The sequence below is a fragment of the Camelina sativa genome, chromosome 20 (genome assembly GCF_000633955.1).
Source record: "Camelina sativa cultivar DH55 chromosome 20, Cs, whole genome shotgun sequence".
In the NCBI taxonomy this organism is placed as follows: domain Eukaryota; kingdom Viridiplantae; phylum Streptophyta; class Magnoliopsida; order Brassicales; family Brassicaceae; genus Camelina; species Camelina sativa.
The window spans coordinates 8751694-8770489 of NC_025704.1; the positions used below are offsets into that span (position 1 = coordinate 8751694).

Below are 18796 nucleotides of genomic sequence, written 5' to 3' on the forward strand. Positions count from 1 at the left end.
GGTTGTATTCGGTTTCGGTTATTTTGGATATAGTAATATAGTAACCATTTGGATATTTTTGAAATTTCGGTTCGGTTCGGTTCGGTTTCTTTCGGTTCGGTTTCGGTTTGGTTATTTAAATAAATAACCATAACTAACATAAATTATATTAACATTAACCAAATAAACCAAATATAACCAAAACTAACCGAATATAACCAAAATTAACCAAATATACAATAACAAAAATACAAAAAAGGGAAAAATATTGATTCAATTTTACAAAATAGTATTTAACTTTGTAAATTCAAAATAATAACATTTACATATATTGATTATTTAAAATATTTAATTGTTTTGAATCTAGAAATAATTTATATTTTAAGTTTATTTTATAGTTTTGCATAATATTAAGTATATAATATTTGATATCTTCTAGGTTTTCGGATATTTCGGTTAACCATTTAATTGTCGGTTCGGTTCGGTTCGGTTTCGGTTAGTTTGGATATAGATTTTTACTAACCATTCGGGTATTTGAAGAATTTCGGTTCGGTTCGGTTTAGTTTTTTTCGGTTCGGTTTCGGTCGGTTATTTGGTTATCGGTTATTTTGCCCAGCCCTAGATTTGAGTTTCCCACTTTCGATTTCGACATCGATGGAGAAAAATTTCTGTACTCGGAACTGTTGAAAGAAAGAGATGAAGCAAAGAAGAACGTTTAGTCTAAAGATATTTTTTTTATTTTCTCTGAAACGATGTCGTGTTACAAATGAATTATTGAGTTTAATTTGTTCGACCTAAGTCCAAATAGTAAAAGGGACGTTTAATTAAGCCCAATACAAACTAAATTATCTAAACTTACGTCAGTTAGATAACCGACGTAAATTTCCTTCCTATATTTTCACTTTGCGTCGGTTTATGTACTGTCGTAAATAAAGCGACGTGATATAGCAAATTTCTTGTAGTGATGGTATCATTCACATGTTGACACATGTTAATTCTAAATTTATTAAAAATTTAAAATATTAGAATGTAAAAATTCAAAACCTACCATAAAAAAATTTTATATAAAAGTAAAATAGAGAAAAGAAAACCTAATTTTATTTAAAATCTTTTAAAGAAAAAACAAAAGTTTTGTTTTTAACAGTTTTTAAAATATTAACTGCTTTAAAATTTAGAAAAAGATCATTATAAAGAATATATTTATATATCATAAAATTTAAAATTATAATATTGTTTACTTATTTTAGTTTTAATTTGCTAACTTTACAAGAAAAATGATTACTTTTTATAAAAGATGAAAAAACGATTGTGAAAATTATATGATTAATTACTGTTTTTAAAAATATGTAAATACTCGTCTTTATGTAGAGAAAAAGATATTTGAAGAAGAAAAAAAAGATCTTCTCATGTTTTTTTCACCAATCAAATAATTTATTCAAAAAGACTGTTATTGTAATATATAAGATATGAGTATGTAAGATTAACATATGCGTTTTTGTAACTATTAAAAATGTTAAAGTGAAGAGACATATAATAGGTTATTTAATGTGTTCATAAAGACAATTTTTTTTTAGTAGTAAAGACTAAAGAGTATATTTTAACAGTAAAATATATTTGTGTGTACAAATACACTTTTAGTGGTAATGTAGATAGTAGATTTGTAAATGGATATACATTAGTGTATTATAGCAAAAAAAAAAAAAACTATTTTCTATAACTAAAAGTTGATCTCTTTACTTTTATATACTGTTTTTACTTACAAAAAGAATTAAATATATATTCTTTGTTAAATTTTATTTTATTTTGATTTTGAACTCATCTACAACTATTTTCTTTAACTAAAAGTGTATCTATTTACTTTTTTTTTTTTCAACGAAACAATAAATTAAAAGTAAATTCCTTGGTTAGTTGTCCAAAGTGGAGGGAAGGGGTTTACAAAAGAAACTTCAGAGATAAGAGAACATGAAGCACAAGCAAGATAATCTGCCTTAGTATTTGACGTACGCGGGATCCAAGTGATGGAGAATAGTGGTAAGGACTCCAGCGGGTTAAACTTATCGAGCATGTTGGAGAAGGACAGCCAATCTTCAGGGGACTGCACCGTAGTGAGTAACTTAGCACAATCATTCTCGAAACATTGACAAGCGATCCCTGCAGCACGTATCCGCTTCATGGCCCACAACAACGCTTCTAACTCCGAATGTAGGTGGAGGGGCTCCGTTTTAGACACTTGGCCCCCAACAACAAGGTTTGCTCCTCACCAACGCAGCACCACCAGCCGAATTTTGAATGCATATTGGTTGCTTTCCAAGAACTATCAATCTGACAACTAGGTGAAGAAACTTGAACATCCGAAAAAGGAGATGGAGCGGACATGATCGCTGTAAAAGAGAGCGCCTCTTCTCAAGCTAACTTATCGCCCAAAGCCTGAGCAATTATATCATTCGCCTCGATCTCTAAACCTTAGAAAAATTCTTTTATTTATGGCTTTCCAGATTGCTCATAAAATATATAGTAAATTGAAGAAATTGATCAGGATCACCCTATTGAGAGGCACCCCTCCTAAAAACAAAATTCAAATTTGATTACACGGACTCATATTGAAAACCCTCTAACGAGACCGGAGTCGAAGATAAATTCTAAACTTCACACGAGTGAGGACATTCAAAGAATACATAATTAATAGTCTCCGTAGAATCGCACTTTATACACTAAATATTACATTAGACACCTTGGTGTATCTATTTACTTTTATAAATAGTTTTTAGTTACTAAAAATATTTACTTTATATTTTTGTTAAATTTAATTTTATTTAAAAAAACTTTAAATCCGCACTTCGAACCGTCCTAATCTGTTACAGTATAACCTTTCATAAAAAATAACTATTCGGTTAGATTAAATAATATATATCTATATATATATAATGATAAAAATTAATAAAGTATGTATAAATCAATTATTGTTTGAACTAAAAAATTCTCAATTACTCTCGGCTCGGGTCGGATCCCTAGTGTCCATTCAATTATACCAGCCACATAGGTTAGTTGGGCAGAGAAATACAAAAGAAACCCATAAACAGACTTAACTTTCATTTCGAAGGGCCCAATAAGCCCACTTGGTTAATCTCCAAAGATATCTCATTTTGGGAAGTGTTTTGAGTTTTAAGAATGTACTAATTAAGATCTAGTATTAGATATTAACAAAATCAAAACTAACATAACCTTTGAATTTAATTTTCTTGGATTATCGTTAAATATTTCGAGTTAAAGGGACATATTTTTCCACAAACTAGATCTATAATTAAGATTTGACTTGTTTTGTTGGTTAAGGTTTGTGTTCAGGCGAGCAAGAATCGACAAGAAAACAAAATATCTGACAGAGTCCAACATTTATTTAATCCAATTATACACGAAAGACACAAAATCAATAGACGGTAAGAAAAAAAAAAAAACATAATTCGACTGTATAATGTTTCCACACAAGATATAGCCAGTTCAGTAGTTCATGTCTGTCTCGGTACCTGTCGATGACAAAAATGAAACAAATAAAAACAGATTTACAATTAGGAAATGATTATAGTAATTGTGTTTGGTTTTACTATAATTGATTAATTAATGATAATGTTGAAATACCCTAACTAGAAACATTTTATATTTCTAGAAATCTGAAAATGTTGACACCGTCTACATATGTATTTGATCAAGAGAGAATATAAATTCCCAAGGTCTCTTTTACCAATGAACTCAATAAAATACTCGATAATTTGCATAATTACTCGGATTTTATTGGTTCTTGTGTTCTTACTTCTTGGCTATATTCTTTAAATTTCGAAATAAAATATACATTTTTCATTTTAGAAAACTTGAACAAAACCAGAAACGTCACATATGACTGACATCAATCGGTAAAGCTTAGTTAAATCACAAAACTTCAGTTACAGATATTGATTTTTACAAAATGATATCCGTTTATTACGTAAACCGACAATCATTAATTGATTTATATTTTATTATATTGTCTGCACAAATATTTTATGTTTTAGTAACAGGTGAGAGATGGGTTCTTGAGATTAATTTCTGCAGACATTTAGGACTTGACCAGAATTAGGTTTCAGGCTACAGCCCATTTTCACATACTAATTTGAAATACGAAATACTATATATAGAATTCATTTACGAAATATAAAATAAGGTAAAATAATGACATTCCTCATGAGAAAAAGGTCTGGAAATCATATATGAAAATATATTTTTTTGTTAAATAATATATAAATATTCATCATGGACTTTGTTCAGAGTGTATATATTAAATAAAAATAATTAATTGAAATTTAATTAGTTACCAGGAAATAAGCTTGGCCATGTTGTAAAGAATGCATCAAGAAACCAAACTCATCAGTGGGAAGAGGAAGACCAGAGGAATGAAGTAACACCGAATCTTCACCGAACGTTGCTTTCATGTCTATCGTTCCTTTTGTTACTTCCGTCGGAACTCCATTTATGAACACCGTCATTAACCCTTTAAGTGAAAGAAAATAATAATAATGTATATATAAAAAAAAAACAAACACAAAGATTTGAGAGCTATGTCTCAAAACACAAGATGTTATTAAACCGTAGACTTCTAACTTAAAATAAATTGACAATGAATGGAGTAACTCATATCTTATATATACCATTTAAAATTTTTTATTCAAATTTCAATGGAATATTGTATCCCTAATAGATATAGTCCACATAAATATTGATTTTTTTTTTTTTTAAAGTTTGAAATCCACCTTAAAGAAACATGGCTTTTAATTACACTAAAAACATGACCCATCCAAATATTTGTAACCTAAATTGTTTGATAAAAAGTTCGATTTACAGGTTTAAAATCTTTAACCCAAAAATTTTCGGGTGTAAAAAAAGAAATGAGCCATGCATATAAATGATTCACCTTGTTGGTATTGGAAATTGGAGTTTCCATCAGAAGGGCTAAACATCGAATGTGCATTTGAGCTATGCTGATGATGATGATCAGATTGATGGCCATACATTGTAAACAGATCCTCCATGCCATTGCTCTCACACCCACCACTTGAAGATGAGAGGCCGAGTAAAAAAGAAGAGACTTGAGATGACGAAGTTCCATTAAGGAAGTAATTAGCTGATGATGAGTTGCTACAACTTCCAAATCCCAAATCAATCTCGCTGTTGCTGTATGGATATTGATGCATGGTCATGGCCGTCATGTGCTGGTGGTCTTCAGCTCCTCCTGAGGTGGCGGGTGCGGCGGTGGCGGCTTGAAGCTGCCGCTGTCTCCGGCGAGATCTTGACCGTCGGTTTTGAAACCAGTAGAAGACGTTTGCGTCTCCCACTGCACCGAATTTCTCAAGCATCTTTCTTATCCTCACCGTCTCGTCTTTTGGTGGGTTAACAATACCACTATTAAAGATGGATTCGAGTATCAGAATTTGCTCCGGTTTAGGTGACCAGCGTGACCGGACCGGTTCGGTAGAAGTCGAGGGGCTCTGCGATGCTCCTTCTTGATCCATTTGTTATCAAGATTCAAGAATATGCTTGCTTTTGTTTTTGGTTATTTAGGGACTATGGTAAACGCAAAAGGAGACTGTGTGGTGCCTTGAGGGGAGATTTTTGTAATGGATTTATAGGAGAGAGATTCGCAATGAATCTTCGTTTTGTTTTCCTTAAATATTAAGTTACACTATTGGAGTGTTCTCACTTAAATATATAAATATTACTATTATACAGGGTACGGTCGAATATGTTAACACGTATTCCTGAGAGGCAGACGATTTAAAAAATGAGGTTGCATATCATTTGATGATATAACAAGACTAGTGAAGAAATGCTTTACACCATTACATTATATAGACCAAGTCAGAAGCAAACCTTGGTACGCGTTTTTCTCGATCTTGAGTTGATGATAAAACTTTTTGTTTGTGTTCTCTTATTGACAAAATGGCGTTATTGCAAAAATGTAAATAAATTTCAAACTCCAATAGCAAAATCTATCAAATGAGAAAAGATCCTATATCAATCATCTTATCAAACATAGAAAAGTAAATTACGTCATACTCAGACATATTCGTTATTATAGTATTTGTTCTAAATAGTACTATAGTTTCTATCTAATAATGCGAACTCGAAGGTATTATATATACTATCCGTTGTGATTAAATTTCGTGACCTTTAGAAAAAGCAATGTGAAAAGTTCGTACTTCGTAGGCCCTAACCGGAAATTAGTTACACGGGAAAATACCAGTTATGATTGTCTTGCTTTCTGCTGTAAATATGATACAAATTTATTAGATCTTTATAAATTTATTGAATATCAAATAACTTTTTGAAACCTTGGGCGGACCTGGTAGGTTGCTTTAAATGTGGAAAAAAGATTATCCTTACGTCATGCAACAGAGGCCAAAAAAGATTTTGTTTGTCAAGTAAAAGTTGTCTTAGATTGAGATATCTAGTGATAAGACATAAGACAAGTTTTAGAACTCCTCACGCACATATATAGCAACATTAGCCGATCAAACACTATCTAGATTATGGAGTCACTTTAATATGTTTGACTCGGAAAAAAATCGTATAATTTTTTTTTTTTGTCAAAGAAAAAAAGTTGTATATATGAATGAAACTGTTATTTATGCTGATAGAAGATTTTTTTTTTCTGCGATTTTGTTGATTATTCTTATGTTACTATGTCATCCGAATCTCGATTCTTATAGTACTGGATTGAATATTGAAACGTTATTTTATGTACATCATTGTTGGTCCAGAATTTTATAAACTAATAATAAAAATGACAAGAAATAGATACTTTAGGATTTTGTTTCAATCTTTGAATTTAGTTTTCCAAGGTAACGTTTGCATTGTTAACCTATGACTTCAAATAAAAGCACTCTAGTATTACTTTTACTTGACAAACTAGACCTTTTTTTTTTTTGGATAATAAGTTTACACACCAATTTGTCATTTTTAGTCAACATCTACGTTAACGACTTATTATAGATCAAGGTGGTACATAATTTAGTCTAGTTTGTTAATTTTAGAATTCAAAATCCTTCATTAAACATGAATCTTAGTTATTCGTGGAGAGACAAATATACAAAATAAAATTCTACTGTAACACTACTTAAAATGCCAGAAAGAGTGTGGTTTTAACTACACTTCCTTTTTGATTGTTAACAACAAAGTTGTCCGTGTGTGCCGTATGCGTATGTATTGGTAAGGGTGCATGTACGTATGCAAATATAAAATTGCGTTAAAAGGCAAGAGCGTCGAAAGATACAATAGGCGACAATCTGTTTCTTTCAGATGCATTCTGGTTTTTGACGATTTGTGTTACTTGCTTAGCTGTTTCATCTCAATTTTTTTTTTATTACTACCTCAAAATACTATTATAAAGTTTCATTTCTCTGTACTTTCTCTTTCTTCTCACATGGCCGGCCACCTTCTAATTTACTTATAACCGATCAAGTGTAAAATTTATATATATAATTTCTGTACTTTTTGTTTTTGATACTTAGAAAATGATTCTTAGTATAGTGTAATCTGTTTGGATATTTTCTTGTTAACTATATTATGCATAAAACTTCTTTTTGGATCTACAACGTTATTTTACACTTTGTAAAATCATGGACGAGAATAACTGAAACACCGATATAGTATTCTCTGAAGAAAGAAAAAACTCCGACACTTAGATTAAATATAGTGATTTACATATTACAGAAGGGTCTCGAAATATCTTAAGTTTCATGCACAGCAGGAAACAACCAAATTAGAAGTAGAGTGAAACAAACCTCCCATGACATGTTACATATAAGGTATTCAACAGCTACAAAACTTTCGTCTGCTGTCCAGCTTTTTTATTTATTTTTCTTTTCTTTTCTTACATCATGTATTGGTTTAGATTCTTCATAAAAAGTTTTTTACTTTTTTTTTTGTGTGGGTGTAAATGTTAAGAAAGTCTTTTTTAATTCTTTTATCACTGAGTGTGACTGATTTGATACAACTGGGTATTACTTGTCTGTTATGACTTCCGAAGCTGTTTGTCCTTTTCTCTTCCTTTTCTTATGTTACGGTCTATTGTATTCATATAGGCGCACATTTTACGATCTCTATCTATTTCAAACCTCCTCATCTCAAAGTTGCTATTGGGACGTTTTAGGTTTGCACCTTAAATCTCTTTATATGATAAATGCATTCACACCGATAAATTAAGAGATCTCAAAACAGAGTTAACTGTAATTATAATTATAATTAGAGTCATTAGACGTCTCCGAAAATATCTTTTAAAAGAGAGTCTCTAGATGAGATATTAATTGTAAGATACGGAGCTTTAGTGATTATGCCCACAATACGTCATATGAAGTATTGGAAAAATACAAAATTGACAATGGTAAAAGTCTTAGTACTAGTAAGAATAAAGTAGTAGACCCCTAGGGATTGGGCAGAGACAGTACGAGGATCATTAAAGTTAACCTTAAGCCACTCTCTTTGTGGTCCTGAAGACCACAATCTTATAAGACAGACTTTTGAGGCTTCTTTCCTCTGAAATCTTCCTTGTGTGGTCCTGCTCTGTTAACATGTACGGACTCTCTCTTTATATATATATATATATATATACATACACCTACATATATACAACCGAATACATACTTTTATTACATATATTTATGAGAATCGGAAATTTTCTTAATCTTAGATTCCATGTATATGTAACTTTTGCTAATAAAATATGCCCTGTAATAAGTTACGTGCATCATAATATTGCATAAGGAAAACTAGAGGTAGTGAAATAAAACTGATACTACCAGACGTCCGATTACAAACATTGTGACAGTTTACAAATAATATAATAGTAGGGGCTGACCGCTGACGCATATGAACTATGAAGCAAGTTGAGCTTTGTTAATTTGAGCGATGAATCTGCAGAGCACTCATAGGGATACTAAAAATAACTAGGAAAAAGAAAAAAAAAATATTGTGAAAAAAGAGAACAAATATATTACAACAAATTATTTGTATTTTGATATGCATGTATCCTGACGTAACACATGACGACCGCTCTTCGTTTGCTCTATATAGATCTAATTTGTTTGTTTATTCAGATGTTTCATCTAGATAGACACTGTAAATTGATGCTTATTTTTGTGCGAAATAAATAACATATATATAGACGGTTTATTTTAATGAAAATTTAAAATTTAAACAAATTTCTCAAATTCATTTTGTTGAATCAAATTGAAGCATTTGGACGGAGATAGATTAGTCAAAAATAACAAATGAGGTTTTAATCTGGTATAAAAGTGATCTGATGTGTCACGCACTTGAACGATTAGCAATCACAAGAAGTGCCAAAAGGCTAAATTCCAATTAACCTTTTTGTTTGATTTGTACTATTATATAATTAAAAAACCTGTAAACGGTCAAATATTAGAGATTCATGCGTTAATCATATTTTGAAAAATAAGTGCTAACATATATATGCTGTATTTACGTTTTTTGGTATACACAACGAAATTGCTCAGCCTTTTGGGTCATTGTTTGACCCCAACGCGTAAATGTCATCGTTTCAAAAATCATTTATCAACGATAAAACTTGTTGTCACTATGTTTCAAAACAAATACTGTTTTAGACAAAAATATTTGCATGTCCATTAAACGCATAAAACATTAAACAGAAAGTCCAATGCAAGTTTTGATCCTATGGGAATATGCTCAGCCTTTTGGGCCCTTTTGACCTTTTTTTTTTTTGGGATCAAAAGACCTTTTAAAATTTAAACCCAAACAATACTATATTTTCTACAATCATCATCATCATCATCATCGTCAGTTATATCGGTGCTACTCCAGTAAACTTTTTGATAAAAACAACTTTTATTATAGAATAAGCCTCTTTTCTTTTTGATATACAATATATTCCTTTTGAGAACATCAAAAGCAAAAGAAATTAGGTAGGAGCTATAGATAAGATATAAGTTCATTATTCATTAAATATCTTAGTTGTATGGTCCACTATCGGCCTATCGCCTCAGCCTTCACGAATCACGACAATGGTTTTGGCGTGTTGGACTTGGACTTGAGTTATCTGAGCCGCATCACCAACAAATTCAAAACATGAGATTATAAGACAACAAAGAGTGCCGATCGAAGACACTTCCAACCACATCATATTCTGAGAATCATGATTGAGACTTGAGAGAAAGGAGTTGTGAAAACATCTTTAATTTGTTAGCAGGAGGGGCAACATAAGAAGTTGCATTGAATGTGTTAATGGGGACAATCTTAGTGATCACACACTATAACACATAGTTGTATTATTTAGCTGGTATCGTCTTAACAACTAAAAAGATTATTGTAGTTGTTAGATTATATAACCTCATTAGTAGTCTATCGACAGTAGTCTATTGTATCTTTTGAACATTCCGAGTTGCCTTTATTAGTGATCCTCTTCGAGATCTGTGAGATATATCGATCGCAAACATGAATAATAACTCCAGATTCAAAGACAACAATAGGATTATTGTAAAGTAAGGGACACCCAAAGCCACACCTTTTGTGAGGATTTTGATTGAGAGAAAGGAGTTGTGAAAAACATTTTCTGTAGCCGTGTTAGGAAAATTACCCATTTGGAAAAAAAGGTCAAATTTTTTAGAAATTATAAATTAAACTTCAATTTTATTAGTAAAAGTTTAAAATATTATTATGCGCATATCTAATTTTAAATAGTGGTACAATACAATCACGATACTAACACAAATTATTATTATACATAATTTTTTCAAAAGAATAATGCATATATATAATAATAGTACTAGATATTTTAAAATATTCAATGCTAGTATAATGTAACCGAAGAGAATGTCACATTATTACAAGCAAATCATTTGTGCCAGCATCTTTACACAACTCGCCACGAAACCGACTTTAGAAGTAATTTTTAAAATCAGATAACGAAAGCGTCAAAATAATATCCCCAAACCTCATAGTCACTTTCCCTCTTCTTCCTTCTTTTATTTTTTTTATTTTTTTACATCGTTTCCAAATGTTTTTCAAACATCTCTTAGTTATGAACTTTTCAGAAATTTTAGAATGACTTTTTAATTGTATTACAGTATTCATAATATAAAATATCAAATCATGTTAGGTTTCTACACGTTACATATTCTTTTGGGGTTTCACTATATATTAAGAATATTGACATTTCATTTGAGTGTATAGTATATATATACAGCTTTTAAACAAAATTTGTTGAGGCATGACGGATTAACAACAAATCAGTCGGTTTAACTATGAATGTATATATATATATATATATATATAATTTGACGACTAAACTAATCAGTTACCGAACCTCTGGATCAGCAATTGTCGTGATGTCCATGTTTGAGGTAAACTTAATTAGTTATATTTCTCTTATTGGATAACAGTTTATGATAAAATTAAACTATTGCAACAACTGTTAAGTTGTTATGGTTGCAATTATATGGTTGTTGTACATGTGACATTAACTAAAATAAAAGAGAATGTCCAAAACTTAAATCCATTTCTTTTTTTCCTAAGTCCTCCAAAACATTCTCAATCATATGAAAGTCTTGTTAAATGTTTTTAGATATACTTATATATTAGAGCCAAGTGGTTTTAAAGAACCACCGCTTAATTATACTGGTAACCATTTCATTAAATTGACTTTTACATTTTTTTTCATAATCGAAATCGGCAAGAAAATGAAATCGAAACAGATTAGGATGAAATTGCACACCTAATCCACCATGTAAATTGATTAGAATTCTACTATTATCGACTTAGCTGGATCAGATTTTCAGCATATCATACAAACTGTATAACAATATTAAATTCACAACATGGCAAGGGAATGTTTACAAAGTCGCTCGCACGCCTTTGCAAACGTTTCTAAGCTTAATTATCTAAATAATAACATAATCTTTGACTTTCTAATATATTCGGCATATATATGGGATGTATTAATATTATAGTCTCTAAATAATTTGTAGACGGTTGATGTTCTCGTGTATATATATATATACCTTCTGGTTGATCTCAAAGGACTCACAACCCGTTCCACAAGAAGTTATATAAGCCAATACAAAGAAGAAAACTCCTTACACCAGAAAAAATGATGAAGTTTTCTTCTCTTCTTGTGCTTTTCTTTATTTTCCCGATCGCGTTTGCTCAACTGAGAGTCGGGTTTTATAGCCAGTCATGCCCACAAGCTGAGACTATCGTACGCAATCTGGTGCGCCAACGGTTTGGTGTTGACCCAACCGTCACTGCCGCTTTGCTCCGTATGCATTTCCACGACTGCTTCGTCAGGGTAAGAATCTAATATAGCAATTTTGATATAGCTCAACATTTTCAAAACACTCCATGTCAATTATATATTTTTAACTGCTTATTTCAATACGATATCTATATGTGCATATGTTCAGAGCCTCAGAGGCGGTTTAATAAATATGTTACTCATAGTGGCTTAAACTTTTATAGCTTTTAGTTTTAAGTTTTAAATTATTTATATGTTTGTCAATCAAATTTGAGATTATCAAAATATAATAAATTACAAAAAAAAAAAACATTATCATCCAAATTTGAGATTCAATAATCAATATAACTATATTGCATACTTGTATATATAAAATGCATATTTAAGAAGAAAAAAAACTCATAAAATCACGCAAATTTCATATCATTTTGTCTGATTAATCTTATTTTAATATTTTTATTTGCAGGGTTGTGACGCTTCTCTCCTCATTGACTCAACCAATTCTGAGAAAGCCGCTGGACCAAACGGAAGCGTCAGAGAATTTGACCTGATCGACCGGATCAAGGCTCAGCTAGAGGCTGCATGCCCCTCTACAGTCTCATGTGCTGACATCGTCACATTGGCTACACGTGACTCGGTGGCCTTAGCCGGAGGCCCGAGCTACAGCATCCCCACAGGAAGGCGCGACGGTAGGGTCTCGAACAATGTGGACGTGGCCTTACCTGGTCCAACAATCTCAGTCTCCGGAGCCGTGAGTTTCTTCACCAACAAAGGGTTGAACACGTTCGATGCTGTGGCTCTTTTGGGTGCACATACCGTTGGTCAAGGAAACTGTGGTCTCTTCAGCGACCGAATCACTAATTTCCAAGGTACCGGACGACCCGATTCATCCATGGACCCTGCTTTAGTTACCAGGTAATTTAGTTACAAGGTTCAAGATTTATAAACTAAATGATCTCACATTCAACAATAAGTCTTTTATTTAAATCAACAAAATTACATTCTGATTTTTTTTCTTTTATAGCCTAAGAAACACATGCAGAAATAGTGCGTCAGCGGCCCTAGACCAGTCGACTCCATTGAGATTCGACAACCAGTTCTTCAAGCAGATCCGTAGAAGAAGAGGAGTGTTGCAGGTTGACCAACGGCTCGCAACTGACCGACAGACTCGTGGCATTGTGGCTAGGTACGCTAACAACAACGCCTTCTTCAAGCGTCAGTTCGTTCGAGCAATGGTGAAGATGGGAGCCGTTGATGTGCTTACTGGCCGTAACGGTGAGATCAGGAGAAACTGCAGAAGATTCAACTGATGAGCTTGATTTATACAGCAAAAGTGTGGATATAATACTACATTTGAAACATATATATAGTTTCAAATCCTCTTTATATTTTCTAATTCATTTTTGGTTTTGGTTGGGGTTTTATTGCATGAATAAGGCTTTTCTTAAGACTTTTGAGAAAATTACTATATATTATAATGTTGGTCTGCATTTGGATAATGTATCTTAACTATACGAATATTTTGTGGTATTGACAATATTGATTTATATCTTATCATTGTTAATCATATACTGTATGTATGAATTTTATTTTTCATTCTTGTTTTGTTCTCTAAATGTGTAAGAGTGTGAACTTGGCTTTCTTAATGAAGGATACAATAACATTAATGCTATGATATGAAACTCTCGCATTATAAGAAACTAATAACCAAAATATATGCAAAATATAAGTAAAAGTAAGTAAAATACTAAAATATAAACAAAATCATATTTCGAACTTTGAATTTGGCTAGTATTATATTTAAATAACTAGGGTTTAACCTGCAGTATATGGCAAGACAAATTTTAAAATTTTACATTTTAGTTGTTAAGTTTTATATTTGAAATTATTTTATTTATTGGTAATATATTTTATTATATTATACTTAAGAGATTAAAAAAGTTGTATAGTTTTTCTTTAGTTGTGTATTTCTAAAGTATGCGTTAAGTGTGAAAAACTTTACTTCGACGAGACAATCATGGTCTACATCCGTAGTAGCGCCGCGGTAACTGTGGGATTTGTGTCAAATCGTCGATGCACCATATGGCTAACGACTTCTAAGGCATGAGGACATGAATTATTGTAGAAGCCGACTCTTAGGCTTTGAATGGAAGGTCAGACAAAAAGAAAAAAACAGATCATCCTTTAATGCAGTCTTCTTATCACTAAGTCACTATTCAAAAATTTCTTTACTTTTAAAAGCACACAGTTCATATTATTTTTGTCTTCTTATGGTAAATGCAGGAGAAATACATGCTGGTCTACAGCTTTTTTGATGTTGTTCACCCTTAATATGCATTTGAACAGCCAAATCTACTTGATCCACTTTTGTTCTGTTTGATCTCCTTGAACCGCTTGATCTGCTCTGTCCGATACGCTCTCTCCATTCGGGGCCTTAATTCCGAGGAAGACGCAATCGAAAATAAACATAAAAAACAACACTAGAAAAAAACTCTTTATATATATTTTTAAATATTTTTATACCTTTTTTCTATGCTGAGTTTTTTTTTTTAATGAGAAGCATTGGTTCAACCAAGGTATTTAATATTATATGGCACATATAGAAGAAGAAACTCAACCGTTATTTTTTTTTTTATTATTATTTTTTTTTCATTTACTGTATATTAATTTTTATATATTGAGAGAATTAATGGTGGAAGCCCCTTTGGCCCAGTGGTTGGCCTAGGGTTCATTAATGCTTTTACACCAAGAGGTCTGGGGTTCGAACCCCAGATAATAGGATTTATTAGTTGTGCAGATTTAAGGAGGAAAATTTACATACGATCTCCAGTGATGCGCAATTATTGCTGTTCGCCATGGTTCTACATACAACTGAAGGAAGAAGAAGGTGTATTAAATGGCCTCCCACGAAGTTCATGGTTTTTTTGGCCTAAATTTGAAAGTTCATGTATTTAATTACATTTTTCCCAACTTGAGTAGTCTAATTTTTATTATTCAAATAATAATAACTAATTATTGAATGAGTTATTTAAACCTCCAAAATAAAAAGTCATCCTATACTCTTCAAAAACACATTATTGAACTGGAGTATATTTCAATAAAAAATGTAATAATGTAATTTGATCACATGTATATTATTTTTGTTTGTAAATAGACAAATAAAATTTAGCACATGGGTTCTCATAGTATTTTACAAAAGTAAATATTATTTTTAATCATTTTTATGTTTTCGAAAAACATAGAAGAGTAATACATCAACAAATTTAACAAATCACCTCTCAAATAATAGAGAAGATATATGAATATATTTTTAATTACATAAATAGTAGATTATACATTTTCTGTTAAATAATATCTACGTCATGAATTATATTCATGAAAATTTCTCAAGTTTTAAATATCTTCAACTCAATTTGATGTAAATAAATAATAATTTTTTCAATTATAACCAAAAATATTATTGCAAAGGATGTTTGCTGCACATGTACAAATAACAATAAATAGTATAATAGTCAAATTAAGCTTGATTTTACAGTTTAGAGGTATAAAGCAAAGATTGTCGAGTAATGTGAACAAAAAAATCAAAATGCATTATCTTATTTTGTGTATACATAATTCGATTTAGAATCTTTTCGCCTTGTTGAGTACAAAAAATTATTTAAATTATATAATTTTGGATTAATACATGAACTTTCAAATTTAGGCCAAAAAACCATGAACTTTGTGAGAGACCATTTAATACATCAAGTTTTGTTGGGTAGCCGTTTAAAACATCAAATATCGTTGATGACGTTAAAAACAACATGCCGTTAAATAGCAAAGTAACGGTCGTTAGTTGCTCAGTTATCTCATTTAACGGTATGTCTATGTTGGCTTGGTCAACAATATTTGGTGTTTTAAATGGCTAGTCAACAGAAATTGATGTATTAAATGGCCTCCCATAAAGTTTATGGTTTTTTTGGCCTAAATTTGAAAGTTAATGACATTTTCTCCCCTACCTAATCTAACACCCCCCTAATTTACTTTAAATAACACAATTAGGAAAATATACATTTAACCCTTGTTAAATATTCATATTTACTTCTTCTTTTTTCTCAACGAGGGAAAATTAAATATTCTGTAATGCCATTTTCATCTAAAATTATTTAGCAATGATTAAAACTTTTAAATAAGACAGTAGTAAAAAGTTTAATGTTCACTGTAAAAATGCCATTCTCTTTTATTTATTTTGATAAAAGGTTTCATTCTTTCTAATCTTTTCACAGATTAATAAACTTAATAATAAGAATATATTATTTGATTTATAAAGATGTAAACAACTAATACGTGACGCTAACAAAATACAAATACACAAACAAATGATGAAGAAGGATGTGAAACTTGGGTACCAAGGAACGTAAGTACGAGGGAAAACTCGGGAAAAGCTAGAGAGACTTAAATCAATTTCAAATCGAAGTTAGAGAGACGTCGAAGAATTGTCTATAACAACAAACAACAGCCTCTTTGGCCTCTCACGTGAAGATTATAAGAACCAAGACCAAGAAGATCTCTATCTCTCTCTTAATCGATTTCTTTCTCTGTCTTCACTTTTACTCTCTCGCTTCTTCTCTCTCTCTCTCTCTCTCTCTTCGTCTCCTTGATCTTTTGTCACCGTTTCCGCCGCAAGAAAACCGTGACTCACCTTCGTCTTCCTCAACCGTGACGTTATTCACCTTCGTCTATCTCAATGGTACTTCTTCTTCTTCTTCTTCTTCTCAAATCAGCATTAGCGTCGTTTCTTCAACCTCAACTCACCATTAATTCACTCTCTCACTGAGATTCCTCTTACCTTTTGCTTTTTTTTTAACAGGAAATCGAACAACCCGTAACTCCTCCCGCCGCAGAGCAACAAACACTAACCGGAAGATTCTTCAGATGCCTCTTCACTTGTATCTTCTACACGCAACTAACCCTAATCTCGATCTTTGTGATCTTTCTCACGCTACGAGGTCTCGTCTTCACCAAATCACCTAACTTCCATCCCAAGAAATGGTACACTCCTCTGTTATCCTCTGTTGCTATCTCCGGAATCCTCTCTTTAGCCTGGAATTGCTTCTTCGTCTGCAACATTCGAGCCACAGTCAAAGCAACTCTCTGGTTCACACCGATACTCACAATCTCCGTCGGGATCTTCCTTATTCTCTACGACAAAAACGTGGCCCTATGGATCGGTGTACTTCTCGTGGTCCATAGCATCGTTACAGCAATGTATGGCTGGCTTTACGTCATTAACAAGCATGAGTTTACATTCAAGATGATGTCAATCGCCACAGGGTTATTACCTGCAAGAACCAGGGCTATAGCAGTTGGATCAGTGATCATAAGCGTCTTTTACTCTGGTTTCTTGGTTGCTGGAATCGGTGGAGCTACTGCTACAAGGACACGTCTAGATATACTTTTCATCTCCATCCTCGTGATAAGCCTTGCCTGGACAATGCAGGTTCTCAAAAACGTTCAAGAAGTCGCGATTTCTAAAGCCACATATGTACACTTTAGGCGTGATGAGTTCATGAATGCCTGTGACGCTCTTTGTGCCACTCTGAAAAACCAGCTCGGGAGCGTTTGCATAGGTTCAACGCTCGTTCCTCTTATTGTACTCTTTAGGGGATCGATCCGGTGCTCTAATCTGCAGGATGGGTGCGACGACGACCAGGACATCTATACAAGTACTCGAGGCTGCTTTTGGATTGCCAACCATATTATTTTGTCCGGAAACAGATATGGGTTTGTTCATGTGGGAGCTTACAACAAAGGGTTTGTGCAAGCGTCAAATGATACCTGGAGGACGTTCAGAACAGTGGCTGGATTTGAGCAATTGATTGACTTTGACATCACCAGCTCCATCTGTTTCTATAGTGCCATGGGAATTGGTGCAATCTCTGCATTAACTGCAGGAATATGGGAGCTTCTGATCGAAAAGGATCACTTCTTTGAGCTGACTCTCTATGCTTTCATCATCGGATACTTTGTGGTGAGATCTGATTATCAAAATGCAGGAAACTAATCAAAGTTGGCTTTTACTATGGGACTATCCTTATGTAACTGTTTGTGTTGGTGTGTTTCAGGGGAGAGTTTCATCTGCGTGGCTACAAGCATGTGTGATGGGTTACTATGTAGCTTATTCTGAGGATCCACAGAGCCATATCTTTGACAACACAATTCCACAACGTATCGAGCGGCAAAATATCGAAAAGGCAAAAAGAGAAGTCGAGAATAGAGTGCGGGAAGATGAGGATGAGGAGATAACACACTTGTAGAGAGCTCAGATATACGGATGGTAACCACTTAGTTCAGAAAACAATACTTTCGTTTCTTTCTTTTCACTTTTCACTGAGGCTTTTTAAAGCTTAGACTAAAAATTGGAGATTGTTTAGTTTCATATTGCAAAAATGTAGCTAGAGAAGGAATGTACATACAGAGTGAAACGAGAATGATTCAGTTCTGATCCTTTCCCTGCTTATTTTCTTGCTCTTTGATCCGCTGTGC

The 18796-nt window shown here is 32.4% G+C and overlaps 3 protein-coding genes across 3 annotated transcripts; 2 read left to right on the top strand and 1 right to left on the bottom strand.

Annotated features, from left to right (window-relative positions):
• LOC104770094 (WUSCHEL-related homeobox 12-like) lies at positions 3333-5652 on the bottom strand. Its single transcript, XM_010494445.2, has 3 exons — positions 4919-5652; positions 4323-4498; positions 3333-3500 (listed from the first exon to the last, which is right to left on the bottom strand). The coding sequence occupies exons 1-3, from the start codon at positions 5514-5516 to the stop codon at positions 3483-3485; spliced, it is 792 nt and encodes a 263-aa protein (XP_010492747.1). The 5' UTR covers positions 5517-5652; the 3' UTR covers positions 3333-3482.
• On the top strand, positions 12042-13938 carry LOC104770096 (peroxidase 57-like). The gene is made up of 3 exons (XM_010494446.2): positions 12042-12325; positions 12738-13186; positions 13296-13938. The coding sequence occupies exons 1-3, from the start codon at positions 12128-12130 to the stop codon at positions 13579-13581; spliced, it is 933 nt and encodes a 310-aa protein (XP_010492748.1). The 5' UTR covers positions 12042-12127; the 3' UTR covers positions 13582-13938.
• Positions 14289-18754, top strand: LOC104772326 (protein PNS1-like). The gene is made up of 3 exons (XM_010496957.2): positions 14289-14372; positions 17121-18281; positions 18376-18754. The coding sequence occupies exons 1-3, from the start codon at positions 14289-14291 to the stop codon at positions 18565-18567; spliced, it is 1437 nt and encodes a 478-aa protein (XP_010495259.1). The 3' UTR covers positions 18568-18754.